At 45.1% G+C, this 16,348-nt stretch overlaps 1 protein-coding gene across 1 annotated transcript in view; it reads left to right on the top strand.

The window, feature by feature from the left end:
* Window positions 1–16,348, top strand: part of LOC126262704 (protein prickle-like) — a 68,022-nt gene that overhangs the window by 9,608 nt on the left and 42,066 nt on the right. Inside the window, exon 2 of the mRNA XM_049959483.1 lies at window positions 10,335–10,538. Within this exon, the coding sequence (XP_049815440.1) occupies window positions 10,335–10,538 (204 nt within the window). The remainder of the gene's footprint in view (window positions 1–10,334; window positions 10,539–16,348) is intronic.

Raw genomic sequence — 16,348 nt, 5'->3', positions numbered from 1 at the left:
TAGCTCTTTTCTGTGCCGCCAATTATTTTTATAGAAAAACGTCCAAATAAAGGAAACGGCTGAAGTTATCAAGCTGATATTTAACACACATTAGTTTATCATTATTCCAGACATACTAGGAAAGTTTTATGTCATTTGCTTGATTTTTAAGGTATTGCGCAACATCTATGACGTCAGAGCTAGCAGACTGACTAACACACAATGGAAACTGATGTGAATTTGCTGCAGCGTGAGTAGGCTGCTTCCCTACATCATAGTATAACGTAACTGTTAATTCCTATATATAAAAATGAATGGATGTATGTCTGCTCTCTGTGCGTTCCCAAACCATTAGTCCGATTGCGATGAAATTTTGGTGATTTGTTCTCCGTACGCCCACGAAGCTTCCTAGCCGAAAAAAAAAGAAATAAGACACATTCTTGAGGAGATATGACGTCATAAACAATGAGATGCCACCGCGGGAAAATACCCAGATTTATGCCCCCCCTATTTGAGAGTGAGAGCACTTAGCGACTAGCAACAAACGTTACATACAATTTCAAACTTTTACGAAAATTTTTCTCGCTGACACCCTCCACAAAATAATTAAAGGAAAAAAGTTTGTCGCTTACTACATTTTCTCAGTACATACCGTAAATCTGCCGCAGTAGGCATGAAGTTTTAATGTATTATTTCGTAACTATTAAATCTAATCGCAACATATTTCGCATACAGTATCCACATATATCAGTAAATGCGCCGGCAAATTTATGTCTCTTTACGACGTATAATTCAGGAGACATGACGTGGTAAACATCGAGATGCGTGAAAAAGTACCGCGTCAGGCATGACGTTTTGTTCTATTATTTCTTCACTACTAACACTATTCGCAACACGTTTCGCAAACGTGTTAAAAAAAGTATATAAAACCACGGCGTATTCCTAAAAAACGTTGTGCCAAAATTTTAAAATCAATCAGTCAACAACTTTCCGAGATTTCTTGCGTTGCGAAGCACGGGCGTACAGCAGATGGGCCAGCAACTGCCTCTTCACTCATTTTGATAATGTTTAGCACAACTGCACAATAAAAACACGCGGAACAGTACAGCGCAAAACAATCACGAAGCAGACGACAATGGCTACCTTGTACAACACAGTCAGCTACGTAATGTTGTCAGCAGTCGAAACTGCGTGCCTACCGAAGCCTCCCGATGTTTACCGACTTCTACCGATTCAGGACTAGCGAGAGGTCTGCCATCTAAACGTTCACACACTGTACGTTCCGAGGCCCAAGTTGATGCCGTATTCCTAAACACAAGACGCTCGATACAGTTCCGCACTGCCGCCTCTCGAATCGGAGCCCAGTTCGAAGCGGAACTTATCACTGTAGACAATTCTACTCCAGTCAATGAGATTCCAGGCCGAAGACGTGTCTGGAGATGTGCCGGACCTGGTGGGATACCAACCTGACTGTCGCCCGCCATCTGACAACCGGGAGTCATGGTCTAGGCTACCATTTTTTTGATAGCAGGAACCTTTGTCATCCGCAACACACTTACAACACAGCACTACTTCGTCGATATTCTGCACCCCGTTTTGTTGCCCTTCATGGGAAGCCATCCTGGGCTTACATTTCAGCAAGATAATGCTCGCCCGCACACGGAGAGAGTTTCTGCTGCTTTTCTGAGTGCTTGCCAAACCCTGTCTCGGCCAGCAAGGTCACGGGATCGCTTCCCAGCTGAGAACGTTTGAAGTATTTTGGGTAGGGCCCTCCAACAAGATTGGGATTTTGACGATCTAACGTGCCAATTGCACAGAATTTGGCACGACATCCCACACGAGCCCATCCAGCAACTCTATCAATCAATGACAAGCCATGTAACTGCTTTCATAATGGTCGCAGGAGGACCAGCGCTTCATTGGCTGGCTCAATTGGTGGAGCTCTTTCTCTTGAATAAATCATCCAGCTTTTCTGAAATTGTAATCACTTATTTGACTGTAGATGTATATCACATCTACCGACTTCCATCCCATTTGGGTAATGCCTTTGTGGAGCGCCTGTGTTTTTCTGCTTACAATACATACGAGAGTATGTCAAACGAAAACCTTAAATATTTTTTAAAATATTATTTATTGTGCAGAAGTGGTACAAAGGTGTATCACTTTTCAACATAATCTCCCCCCACGCTCAATACAAGTCCTCCAGCACATACAAAGTGCATAAATTCCTTTAGAAAAAAATTCTTTTCGTAGTCCGCGCAACCACTCATGCACCGTGTGGCGTACCTCTTCATCAGAACGGAACTTCTTTGCTCCCATTACGTCTTTGAGTGGTCCAAACATATGGAAATCACTTGGGGCAAGGTCTGGTGAGTATGGTGGATAAGAAAGACACTCAAAATGCAGGTCTGTGATTGTTGTTTCCAGTTGGTGGAAGTGAACCCAGGTTTCGTCCCCAGTAACGATTCTTGCAAGGAAGCCATCACCTTCTCGTTCAAAGCGCCGAAGAAGTTCTTCACAAGTATCAACACGTCGTTCTCTCATTTCAGAAGTCAGCTGCCGTGGCACCCATCCTGCAGACACTTTGTGAAACTGGAGCGCTTCATGCACAATGTGGTGTGCTGACCCGTGACTAGTCTGTAAGTATGCTGCAATGACATTCAGTGTCACTCGGCGGTTTTCCTTCACTATGGCTTCAACTGCTGCAATGTTCTGTGGAGTCACAACTCGTTGTGCCTGACCTGGACGAGGAGCATCTTCCACTGAAGTCACACCATTTGCGAACTTCCTACTCCATTCGTAGACTTGCTGCTGTGAAAAACATGCATCACCGTACTGAACCTTCATTCGTCGATGAATTTCAATAGGTTTCACACCTTCACTACGAAAGCGAATAACAGTTGTTCCCTGGTGCAAGTCGCAAGTGGGGCGGCCATGCTGATATTGCGACGGTATGTGTGTGTCAACACTATGCTGCCACCTACAGGCTATTCTTCGCGTTGTTTGTAGCACGCTTACCAACTTACAGGATAACGGCGCGAAATTTCGATTTGTTATTACAAATTTAAGGTTTTCATTTGACTCACCCTCGTATTTCCATTTACCTCAACGATGGCGTGTGGAGAGTGTTTTGGCAGAATATCAATTGCTTCGGGGCTTTTCCCTGGGAGTCGACGTTGTGAGAAGCGCCTTCCGTGAGCGTTTAAAAGCTCAAAAGGGATAAATCTGTTTTCGGCAAACACTATAAAACAACATGATCACCATTAATTTTGCTTTTGCGTGGCTAGTGTTTCGCCTTCCCGTTGAAGGCCGGCGATGGTGAATTACAGGCTTTGGCACCTCGCACTGTATCATTTGCGACTGGGGAAAAAGGGCGCTAACGTAGTTTGGATGACGTGACGCGCGCCTCAGGGCACGGCCGGGAACATTAGTGTTTCTCCTTTGAAACTATTTTAGCCGAACTGCTACAAGGCAGTCTTAATACTCTCATCTGCCGCCGGTTGCATGTGGCTGGCAAAGAGCCGCGCAATTTCATATCGTTGGGGAATATAAGTGGCGTGATCACTAGTTCGCATAGAAGTGATTTCCGACCAAATTCCGAAAGTGGCTCCCTCGAACCACTTTCGAGACAGGTATTAATAACTTCAGTACGTCGAGCAGCCGCTGGAGATAGCATCGCCAGGCCGTCACCGGAACGGTACGCGGTCCGGATACGGTCTGGCCACGAGTGCTTGGGGCGGGAAGGCGTCGCTAGGCAACAGGTACGCTGTTGTTACGACTACGCTCTCCAGATGACTCTCTCTTCTACCACTAAATAGCTGCTAGCGTATACTAACCCGTGTACAGGCATCACCAGTAGAATGAAGAAACCGGCAGCCGTCTCATTAATCGATGAGTATTATAAAGGAGTCTTGCAGCTATTAAATGAGTCATGTGTAATTTGATGCGCCAAATGGTGCATGTGTAGAAGTACAAATTAACCGATGAAAAAATAAATAAATAAAAAGATCGGTGATTTTTTTCCTGTATTACAAGGCCATTTCCTCGCCCTCTTTGGGGTTGTCCGAGCCGCGTTGGAGAGTGCAAGATCCCCTCGCTTCTAAACTGATACTGTTATTACTCAGCTTAGCCGCGAGTCCGTAGAGGGTGGCATATATGACGTACAGTATAACTGGCCAGCATTTCCACCCGGAATTTGCGAGCGTAACTCGGACCTTCCTTGATCCACCTTGGTAGGTCGTGTTGTCGGATTTCCTCCGACCTGTGCGCGGTGCAGCTCTAGTAAATGTCGTCCTTTGCAGATTCTTCATTGGCGCATTGGATGTCTCTGTCGGTGGAAGCTAATTATCTGAAATTGCTGTCGATCAACTTTGCAGCATCTATTTACTCGAAATAAACATTCAGAATGCCGTAATATCACTTTTATTCCTATTAGATCGATAATGACACACAAAGGAAAACCGGCGAGTGACACTCAATGACACTGCACCATGTTTACAGATTAGTCATGGGTCAGCACACCACAATGTGCATGATGTGCTCCAGTGTCTGCGGGATGCGTGCCACGGCAGCTGACTCCTGAAATGAGAGAACGACGTGTTGATGCTTGTGAAGAGCTTCTTCGGCGCTTTGAACGAGAAGGTGATGGCTTCCTTGCAAGAATTGTTACTGGGACGAAACCTGGGTTCACTTCCGCCAACCGGAAACGAAGAGAGCGAGCAAGGAATGGCGCCATTCCTCATCACCAAAACCAAAGAAATTCCGAACAGAACCATCAGCAGGGAAGGTTATGCTGACTCTCTTCTGAGACGAAAAAGGCGTCATTTTGGCGCATTACATGCCTAGGGGGACCACTGTCACCAGTGCATCATACGCAAATCTCCTAAAAAATCATGTGCGGCCTGCAATCAAATCAAAGTGATGTGGATTGCTGTCAGCAGGTGTCCTTTTCGAACATGACAACGCAAGCCCCCACACTGCCCGTACAATCACAGACCTGCATTTTGAGTGTCTTCCTCATCCACCATACTCACCAGACCTTGCCCCAAGTGACTTCCAAATGTTTGGACCGTTCAGAGACGCAATGGGGGAAAGAAGTTCCGTTCTGATGAAGAGGTACGCCACGCGGTGCATCAGTGGTTGCGCGGACTACCAAAAGAATTTTTTTCTAAAGGAATTTATGCACTTTGTAAGCGCTGGAGGACTTGCATTGAGCGTGGGGGAGTCGATGTTGAAAATTGATACAGCTTTGTGCCCCTTGTGCACAATAAACAATATTAAAAAAAAATTAAGGTTTTCATTTGACTCACCCTCGTACTAAGTAGTGTATAAAATACGAAGGAAATGGTTCAAATGGCTCTGAGCACTATGGGACTTCACTTCTGACGTCATCAGTCCCCTAGAACTTAGAACTACTTAAACCTAACCAACCTAAGGACGTCACACACATCCATCCCGAGGCAGGATTCGAAACTGCGGCCGTAGCGGTCGCGTGGTTCCAGACTGAAGCGCCTAGAACCGCTAGGCCACTTCGGCCGGCTGTCTACTGGTAGAGCCAAAGATGATTACAGAGCTTTACATACATCGGTAGTGACTAGAATCTTATTATTGCTAAGGTTCCTGTCGTCTGCTAGGATAAATGCATGTGACAGTCATAACAGGTCTTCTACACGTTGCATCTAATAGCAATTTGCGTGAGCTACAATCACAGTTGCGGTGACTGAAAACAAAAGGCATAGAAGTCATGGCATACAAGTACTCACTACTGAGAAAAGAGTTATGGTCACATTGACACAGTCTGTTCCACAAGAAAGTGTGCGCCATAGTTTTAAATGTAACCTCCGCAGCGAAATCTCTGATATTGGTCTCGAATCTGTACTCATTGCGCTTTTGCACAGTATATAGATAAACAGTGTGAATGTTGAATTTCTTGTTTCGTCAGTTGCAGTTTAAAATGAGTGCAAAGCGTCACGAGGCCGTGTTCCTTGTAAATCATACAAAGGGGCCATAGCTTTCACATGTAGCTGCTGGTAAAATTCTTAGGAAGTCAAAGACATTAATTACGAAGTGGGTCAAGACAATGGGCTGTCCACGACGGATTGGCCTGCAATGTCTCAGAGTGCAAATCCGATCGCAAATGTTCTGTCGTATATTAAGATGAAGCTTAAAGGAAAGCCAATATATACTTTGAAGCAGCTGTCATATAAAATCAGGACGATATGGAGATCGTTACCGGGAGAATATGCAGGAAATTTCGTGAAAAGCATGCCAAAAAAGTGCCAGGCTATAATCGGTATGGCGGCGATTGGATTAACTATTAGGTAGTTCTGCATGTATTTTCATGTTAACATATATTTATAATAGCGTCTTGTATTTCATACAGGTAACGCCTACGCTTTCTTGTGGAACTGACTGTATGTGTACTGCTTCCGTCCTACGTCAACTTTAATGGAACACGCCGTACAGATAGAAACAATGTACGCATAGCCGAACTGTGGAAATATATACAGTATAACAGCTTAGCAGTCGTAAGATTCTAGCCACTATCGATGTACGAGTATGTAGAGCATGGGTTCTACCAGTAGACAGTGATCAGCTATTCAGTAGCCCCTGCGCGGTATGAGTCTGTTCACAGCGTTAACGCCGATTACAGTTTTAACACGAATGTGTACAATAATGTAGCACAGTTTTCATAGATTGACGACGTAATTCATGTTACTATATAATGACAGGTAACTCTGTTCAATTGAGAACCATTATTTTATTTGGTGCACTACACACTGAAGAGCCAGAGAAACTGGTACATCTCTTAATATCGTGCAGGCCCTCCTCCTGCACGCAGACGTGCGCCGCAAGGACTCGACTAATGTCTGAAGTAGTGCTGGAGACAATTGACACCATGAGTCCGTAAGAGTACCAGGGGGCACGACACTCTCAACAGCATACGTCGTTTTTACGAGATTTCTTAGCCAATGTGGATGCTACTAGGAAGATACATACACTGAAGAGCCATAGAAACTGGTCACCTGCCTAGTATCGTCTAGGGCAGGGGTCTCCAAACTTTTTAGTCCGCGGGCCACATTAACTCCTCCACGAAGTCATAAGGGCCAAGATCTACCTTGTGGGATTAAAGCACCCTAGCACTCAATAATCACCGTAATGTAAGGCTAAAGGAAAGATGAAATCGCAAAAATCTAAGGTTGTGGGATTAGCTAGCACTGAAACGAACTACGATTTTTATTTAATTACATAAGTTTGATTGATGGACGTACCTGACCGAAATTCTTGCGTATTTTACTCTGGCGAATTTCACCGACAAAAGCGACCCGCAAAGTTAACGAAATCTCAAAATCATTGTTAGCAACACTATTACTGCAAGACGTAACAGAGGTAGAGTATGTGAACGCATTGTTATTTCAAGCGGCGCAACAATAAGTTTAGTTATGTAGTCTTGTAGCGAGTAGCAGAGCCAATGTCGACATAGGCCTCGAAACTCAATTGTTGGCAGTATAGGTGCCACCTCAAATATTTGGCGGGCCGGATACCGGGGGTGTCCGGCCAGCTAACGCAGGCCGGTTTGCCGGACCACGCGGGCCGGTTTCGGCCCGCGGGCCGTAGTTTGGAGACCCTTGGTCTAGGGCCTCCGCGAACAAGCAGAAGTGTCGCAGCACGACGTGGCATGGACTCGACCAATATCAGAAGCAGTGCTAGAGAGAACTGACACCATGAATCCTGCAGGGCTATCCATACGGGGTGAAAAGTATTTAAACCGACAAACTCAGGGAGTTTGTAGGGGACATCAAAACAAAAATTTTTCCCTAATGTCATTTTTTCCTATGAGGATTATTTAAACCGGTGCAGGCCGTATTACGATCTTCAGTTGTTAGAGGGCGTATTACGCTCTTCGGTTGTAGGCAACTGCTGTCCACCAGTGCAGTAGTGCATTGTCTCTGTTTACTAATGGAGTGAGTACACTGATACGGACGAGCTGCACAGCGAGTTTATCAACAACGATATCCTAACCGCCGTATCCCGCATCATACGACCTTTGCTGCTGTGTAGCAATGTCTGTGGGTCATTTAGCAGATTACCTGGACAGGGACGCCGTCGCACGGTAAGCACGCTGCAATTTGAGGAAGCTGTCTTGCAGCATGTGGAGCGGGATCCTTCAATCAGCACTCGTGCAATCGCACGTAACATGGGGACGAATCAGACGAATGTAAGAACAGTCTTTCGAGAGCAGTTGTAACGTCCATTTCACTTAGAGCGTGTCCACAACCTGGAACCAGTTGATTATCCACCTACAGCACAGTTTTCGCAGTGGTACCGGGATCAGTGTGAAATGCATCCTACATTTCCATCCTCTGTGTTGTTTACCGATGAAGCAACGTTCGGGCGTGATGGAGTCTTCAACATGCACAATTCGCATGTTTGGAGTGAGGATAACAAACATGCCACAGTTACTAGCGCTCATCAAGTGCGGTTCTTCGTTACTGTGTGGGTCGGTGTTGCTGGGGACTGTTTAATTGGGCCGTATCTGCTACCTAGGCCATTAAAAGGCAGGCACTATTACAATTTTCTCGCCAGAGCATTGCCAGAATTGCTGGAAGACGTCCCGCTCGCTACAAGACAACACATGTGGTTCCAACATGACGGGGCGCCGGCACGTTTTAGTCGTCGTGTGCGTCGATTCCTGGACCGACGGTTCCCAGAAACATAGATTGGCAAAAGTGGTCCTGTACCATGGCCTGCTCGATCCCCAGATATGTCCCCTATGGACTTTTTGTGTCGGGAGAGATGCGCAACCTTGTTTACGCGACTCCTGTTGCATCAGAAGAGGATCTGGTTGCCCGGATAGTAGCAGCAGCAGGAACAATTCAGCATACTCCTGGGGTTTTTTCCCGTGTCAGACAGAACATGATCCGACGGTGTAACCTTTGTTTACGTGTCAATGAAGGCATTTTTGAAAATCTACTGTAATTGAAATTGGGTTGTGATAATGTGTTGCCTCTTGGTCATAAAAAAATGGAAAAGTGTTTGAATGGTTATTTAATTTGCCGCCAGAGAAATCTTCCTCTACCGGTTTAAATACTCCTCATAGGAAAAAATGACATTAGGGAAAAATATTTGTTTTGATGTCCCCTACAACCTCCCAGAGTTTGTCGGTTTAAATACTTTTCACCCTGTATATCCGTAAGAGTAAGAGGGGACGGACATCTCTTCTGAACAGCATGTTGCAAGGCACCCCAGATGTGTTCGACAATGTTCATGTCTGGGGAGTGTTTCTGCAGCCACTCTGTAGCAATTCTGGACGCGTGGATTGTCTTATCCTGCTGGAATTGCCCAAGTTCGTCGGAACGCACAATGGACATGAACGGATGCAGGTGATCAGACAGGATGCTTACGTGCGTTCCACCTGTCAGTGGAGCCTCTACCAGCTTGAACAGTCCCCAGCTGACATGTAGGGTCCATGGATTCATGAGGTTGTCTCCATATGCGTACACGTCCATTCGCTCGATACAATTTGAAACGAGACTCGTCCGACTAGACAACATGTTTCCATTCATCGACAGTCCAACGTCGGTGTTGACGGGCCCGGGCGAGGTGTAAAGCTTTGTGTCGTGCAGTCTTCAAGAGTACATGAGTGGGCCTTCGGCTCCGAAAGCCCATATCGATGATGTTTCGTTGAATGGTTCGCACGCTGATACTTGTCGGTAGCCCAGCATTGAAGTATGCGGAAGGGTTGCACTTCTGTCACATTGAACGGTTCTCTTTAGTCGTCGTTGGTCCCGTTCTTGCAGGATCTTTTTCCGGCAGCAGCTATATCGGAGATTTGATGTTTTACCGGATTCATGATATTCACGGTATACTCGTGAAATGGTCGTACAGGAAAATCCCCACTTCATCGCTACCTCGGAGAGGCTGTGTCCCACCGTTCTTGCGCCGACTGTAACACCGCGTTCAAACTCACTTAAAACTTGATAACCTGTCGTTGTAGCAGCAGTAACCGATCTAACAATTGCGCCAGACACTTGTCGTCTTATGTAGGCGTTGTCGATCACAGCGTCGTATTCTGTCCGTTTACGTGTCTCTATATTTGAAAACGCATGCCTGTACCATTTTCTTTGGCACTTCTGTTTAGGAACCTAATGATGGTCAGACGACTGAAACTTGTCGTATAAATAATGCTTTTTACCAGCAGCTCGAGACGGTAATATGACATTTATCAACTGTCGGATGATGACAGTCAAAATGACGGCCGCAGTTCAGATCCTTGGCTCTTGCTGCGGCTCCGCCTGGAGCAGTACAGCGGCAGTGTGACAGTGGAGTGAGGGCCGCGCCGTGGCGTGTTGCAGTGCGAGGAGCCGCTGCCGGGCGGCGACATGGCGGTGTTCGCGTCGCGCGCCGGGCCCGCCGCCTGCTGGCACCCCGCCTGCTTCACCTGCTGCGTCTGCCGCGAGCTGCTGGTCGACCTCATCTACTTCTGGAAGGACGGCCGCCTCTACTGCGGCCGACACCACGCCGAGACGCTCAAGCCGCGCTGCTCCGCCTGCGACGAGGTGAGTAGACACGGACGCCTCCCGAGCGGGAACCGTCGACTGCGAGGCTTGCTCACCTGCAGGTAGCTTCGGAGTAAAACCTCCAGTGCTACATTCCTCTGAACGTTACTCTCACGGGCCATTGAGGAGTCCGGTCGCCGTCTGACGTCACAGCCTATAACGCGAGGACTCCGAGAGAGGTAGGCCGCGGCGCATATGCCACACCACGTGACACTACACGTCTTACGAGTGACTGCAGCCGTTTCCGGTGGGGAGCGAGTATTTCAGACTAGTAGAATAATTCTTAATTGCGCGTTTAAATGCATGCAAGCTGTCAATAGCATACGACAAAGTTAAGACCTTTAGCGGGTACTTTTCCGTTGTTGTTGATGTGGTCTTCAGTCCTGAGACTGGTTTCTACATCTACATCTACATGATTACTCTGCAATTCACATTTAAGTGCTTCGCAGAGGGTTCATCGAACCACAATCATACTATCTCTCTACCATTCCACTCCCGAACAGCGCGCGGGAAAAACGAACACCTAAACCTTTCTGTTCGAGCTCTGATTTCTCTTAGTTTATTTTGATGATCATTCCTACCTATGTTGGTTGGGCTCAACAAAATATTTTCGCATTCGGAAGAGAAAGTTGGTGATTGAAATTTCGTAAGTAGATCTCGCCGCGACGAAAAACGTCTTTGCTTTAATGACTGCCATCCCAAATCGCGTATCATATCTGCCACACTTTCTCTCCTATTACGTGATAATACAAAACGAGCTGCCCTTTTTTGCACCCTTTCGATGCCCTCCGTCAATCCCACCTGGTAAGCATCCCACACCGCGCAGCAATATTCTAACAGAGGACGAACGAGTGTAGTGTAAGCTGTCTCTTTAGTGGACTTGTTGCATCTTCTAAGTGTCCTGCCAATGAAACGCAACCTTTGACTCGCCTTCCCCACAATATTATCGATGTGGTCTTTCCAACTGAAATTGTTCGTAATTTTAACACCCAGGTACTTAGTTGAATTGACAGCCTTGAGAACTGTACTATTTATCGAGTAATCGAATTCCAACGGATTTCTTTTGGAACTCATACGGATCACCTCACACTTTTCGTTATTTAGCGTCAACTGCCACCAGCTCTCCATGCTACTCTATCCTGTGCAAGCCTCTTCATCTCCCAGTACCTACTGCAACCTATATCCTTTTGTATCTGTTTAGTGTATTCATCTCTTGGTCTCCCTCTACGATTTTTACCCTCCACACTACCCTCCAATACTAAATTGGTGATCCCTTGATACCTCAGAACATGTCCTACCAACCGATCCCTTCTTCTAGTCAAGTTGTGCCACAAACTCCTCTTCTCCCCAGTTCTATTCAATACCTCCTCATTAGTTATGTGATCAACCCATCTAATCCTCAGCATTCTTCTGTAGCACCACATTTCGAAAGCTTCTATTCTCTTCTTGTCCAAACTGTTTATCGTCCACGTTTCACATCCATACATGGCTACACTCCATACAAATACTTTCAGAAACGACTTACTGACGTTTAAATCTATACTCGATGTTAACAAATTTCTCTTCTTCAGAAACACTTTCCTTGCCATTGCCAGTCTACATTTTATATCCTCTCTACTTCGACCATCATCAGTTATTTTACTCCCCAAATAGCAAAACTCCTTTACTGCTCTAAGTGTCTCATTTCCTAATCTAACTCCCTCAGCATCACCCGACTTAATTCGACTACATTCCATTATCCTCGTTTTGCTTTTTTTGATGTTCATCTTATACCCTCCTTTCAAGACACCGTCCATTCCGTTCAGCTGCTCTTCCAAGTCCTTTGCTGTCTCTGACAGAATTACAGTGTCATGGGCTAACCTCAAAGTTTTTATTTCTTCTCCATGGATTTTAACACCTACTCCGAATTTTTCTTTTGTTTCCTTTACTGCTTGCTCAATATACAGATTGAATAACATCGGGGAGAGGCTACAACCCTGTCTCACTCCCTTCCTAATCACTGCTTCCCTTTCGTGCCCCTTGACTCTTATGATTGCCATCTGGTTCCTGTAAAAATTGTAAATAGCCTTTCGCTCCCTGTATCTTACCCCTGCCACCTTCAGAATTCGAAACAGAGTATTCCAGTCAACACTGCCAAAAGCTTTCTCTAAGTGTACAAATGTCAGGGATTTTCTCTGCCGCGTGATGACTGGGTGTTGGGTGATGTCCTTATGTTAGTTAGGTTTAAGTAGTTCTACGTTCTAGGGGACTGATGACCATAGACGTTAAATTCTATAGTGCTCAGAGCCATTTTAAGTGTAGAAATGCTAGAAACGTAGGTTTGCCTTTCCTTAATCTTTCTTCTAAGATAAGTCGTAAGGTCAGTATTGCCTCACGTGTTCCAATATTTCTACGGAATCCAAAATGACCTTACCCGAGGTCGGCATCTGCCAGTTTTTCGATTCGTCTGTAAAGAATTCGAGTTACTATTTTGCAGCTGTGACTTATTAAACTGATAGTTCGGTTATTTTCACATCTTTCAGCACCTGCTTTCTTTGGGATTGGAATTATTATATTCTTCTTGAAGTCTGAGGGTATTTCGCCTGTCTCATACATCTTGCTCACCAGGTGGTAGAGTTTTGTCAGGACTGGCTGTCCCAAGGCAGTAGTTCTAATGGAATGTTGTCTACTCCCGGGGCCTTGTTTCGACTCAGGTCTTTCAGTGCTCTGTCAAACTCTTCACGCAGTATCGTATCTCCCATCTCATCTTCATCTACAACCTCTTCAATTTCCATAATATTGTCCTCAAGTACTTTTCCATTGACATACTGATTTCCGGTGGGCCCTGCACGGAACCGAGCGTTCGCGAAGTGCGGCGGGCAAGGTGACATCATAAAGTTCGTTGCGGGGCCCGTATCTCTCGTGAGCACCACTGCAAGGCCGTTCTCGAAGGTGGTAAGGCACGAACATGGAGTGTGCTCTTCGTGTCGGTCGTCATTCAGCAGCAATATATACAGACAAGGGACAATGTTGTGAAGAGTACTTCACAGCATGTCAGTTGGTATGGCGAGACACTGCCGCCGGATGTTGTCTTTTAGCGTCCCTAATGAGGTCGGACGATCGCGCTGGACTTGTGACTTCAGGCAACCCCTCAACCAATAATCTCACGGTCAGAGGTCTGGGGACGTGGGACGCCAAGCATGTCGCCTCAGCAGGCGATTCTCACCAAACGAGGTCTGCAGACATTTTTCGCGCGTGAAGCAATATGGGTTGCACCATCACCCTGCATAAAGGTCGTAAATTCCAACAGGTGTTAACCAGCCAGGCTAAGGATGATCTGACTCCCTCTCTCACTACAGCTCATTTTATACACGGTTCTCATGCAAATACTTCAACGTGTTATTCTACAAGTAAGACTAAAATAACATGAAGATGGCAATCACGTCGAAATAGCCTTATTTTAACAAAAATATATAATCGAACACATTAGCGTCTTGGTCTCATAGCATAATACATGATGTTCACGTATGACATACAGGGTGATTCTCGAAGATACGCAAATATTTTAATATGGGTTTCTACAAGTAAAACTAGAGAAAAAAGTTCATATAAACATAGGTGGGCAAATGTTTAGTTACGGAGTTACGGCTAATAAAAGATTTTGCCTGAAATTTAGCAAATTCGCAAATATGAAGCCATCGAAAAACTGTAAGAGATTAAAGTAAAGCACGATTCCCACTTATTTTGTTGTTACTGATCTAGTGAATCTGATAAAACAGGTCCCGGACGTGTTTCTGCAGTAGTTTTCCAGAACATCCAGAGAAGCAAAGACGTAATTTCGTAAAAATTTTAATTTATTAACTACTTGACTCAATTAGTTTTTTTTTTAATTCCAGACAGTTGCACGAAGTTTTTAACAGAAGTTATTATACTGGTACCCGGACTACGTTGAACAGCATCCATAATATCCTCACCATCGTCTTCACGTATCGAGTGCTCGTACTGATTATGAACGCTAGGTAGAGAACCTGCCTCCCGTAACATTCGAAAGACTCAGCTAGTGGTTCGTGAATTCGGAATCCTCCGAGCCGGATAACGTACGCAATATTCGTTAACTGCAGCCGTAGCATTACCATCACATTTGCCATAAAGAAACAACATTTCGGCATATTCCTCTGTCGTAAATTCGAAAGACATGCCTTTTTCATAAATCATCTACAAACTACAACAGTTACTGTGTGGTTTCAATTAAATACAATGTTGTTATTATGTTATTTCACTGAACAAAGCAGAAACCTTACTCGTTTCAAGGTTACGAGACGACTGAAACAACTCACTAACAGTTGCGAACAATGACGTAAACGTTTCTACATTCTTAATGGAAGGTAAACAAATTTACTTGTAAAATTACCTTTGCTTCTCTGGATTATCCGGAAAATTAATGCAGATACACGTTTGGACATGTTTTATTAGATTAAGCAGATCCATAACAAAATAAATGGAAATCGTGCTTTACTTCAGTCTCGTACAGTTTTGCGATGGCTTCACATTAGCTTAATTTCAGGAACATCAGCCTTCTTCTCGAGTGAGCGTGATAACTATAAGAGATAAGGAGGGAGGACCCTATGGACAGAGAGGGAGGACCAATGAACGGAGAGATTGGACAGGAAGAGACTAATAGAGGGGGGGCAGGAGGAGGTGGAGAGACCGTGCGGGTGGGGAATGGAGGTGGTGGATGGAGGGAGAGGATATAGGAGATGGACATTGAGGAGGTGCAGGAGAAGATGGACAGTGAAAGGAGGATGGAGGAGATTGACTGGTAGAAGAGTAGAATAAATACCCAGGCAACGGTTGGTACTCAGCTAGTCATCTATAAAGGATCTACATCTACATCCACGTGATTACTGTGCTATTCACAATAAAGTGCCTGGCAGAGGGTTCAATGAACCACCTTCATGCTGTCTCTCTACCGTTCCACTCTCGAGCGGCACGCGGAAAAAAACGAGCACTTAAATTTTTCCGTGCGAGCCCTGATTTCTCTTATTTTATCGTGATGATCATTTCTCCCTATGTAGAACGTTTTCGCAATCGGAGGAGAAAACTGGTGATTGAAATTTCATGAGAAGATCCCGTCGCAACGAAAAACGCCTTTGTTTTAATGATTGCCATTCCAATTCACGTATCATGTCTGTGACACTATCTCCCCTATTTCGCAATAATACAAAACGAGCTGCCCTTCTTTGTACTTTTTCGATGTCATCCGTCAGTCCCACCGGATGCGGATCCCACACCGCACAGCAGTACTCCAGAATAGGGCGGACAAGTGTAGTGTAAGCAGTCTCTTTGGTAGACCTGTTGCACCTTCTAAGTGTTCTGCCAATGAATCGCAGTCTTTGGTTTGCTCTACCCACAATATTATCTATGTGATCGTTCCAATTTAGGTTATTTGTAACTGTAATCCCTAAGTATTTAGTTGAATTTACAGCCCTCAGATTTGTGTGATCTATCGCGTAATCGAAATTTAGCTGATTTCTTTTAGTACTCATGTGAATAATTTCGCACTTTGCTTTATTCCAGGTCAATTGCCACTTTTCGCACCATACAGATATCCTATCTAAATAATTTTGCAAGTCGTTTTGATCATGTGATGAGTTTACAAGACGGTAAATGACAGCATCATCGGCAAACAATTTAAGACGGCTACTCATATTGTCTCCTATGTCGTTAATATAGATCAGGAACAATAGAGGGCCTATAACACTACCTTGGGGAACGCCGGATATTACTTCTGTTTTACTCGATGACTTTCCGCCTATTACTACGAACTGTGA

The sequence above is a fragment of the Schistocerca nitens genome, chromosome 6 (assembly GCF_023898315.1).
Source record: "Schistocerca nitens isolate TAMUIC-IGC-003100 chromosome 6, iqSchNite1.1, whole genome shotgun sequence".
NCBI classification, from domain to species: Eukaryota; Metazoa; Arthropoda; class Insecta; order Orthoptera; family Acrididae; genus Schistocerca; species Schistocerca nitens.
The sequence above is the reverse complement of the archived record's forward strand: the minus strand, read 5'-3'. Positions and strand labels throughout refer to the sequence as shown.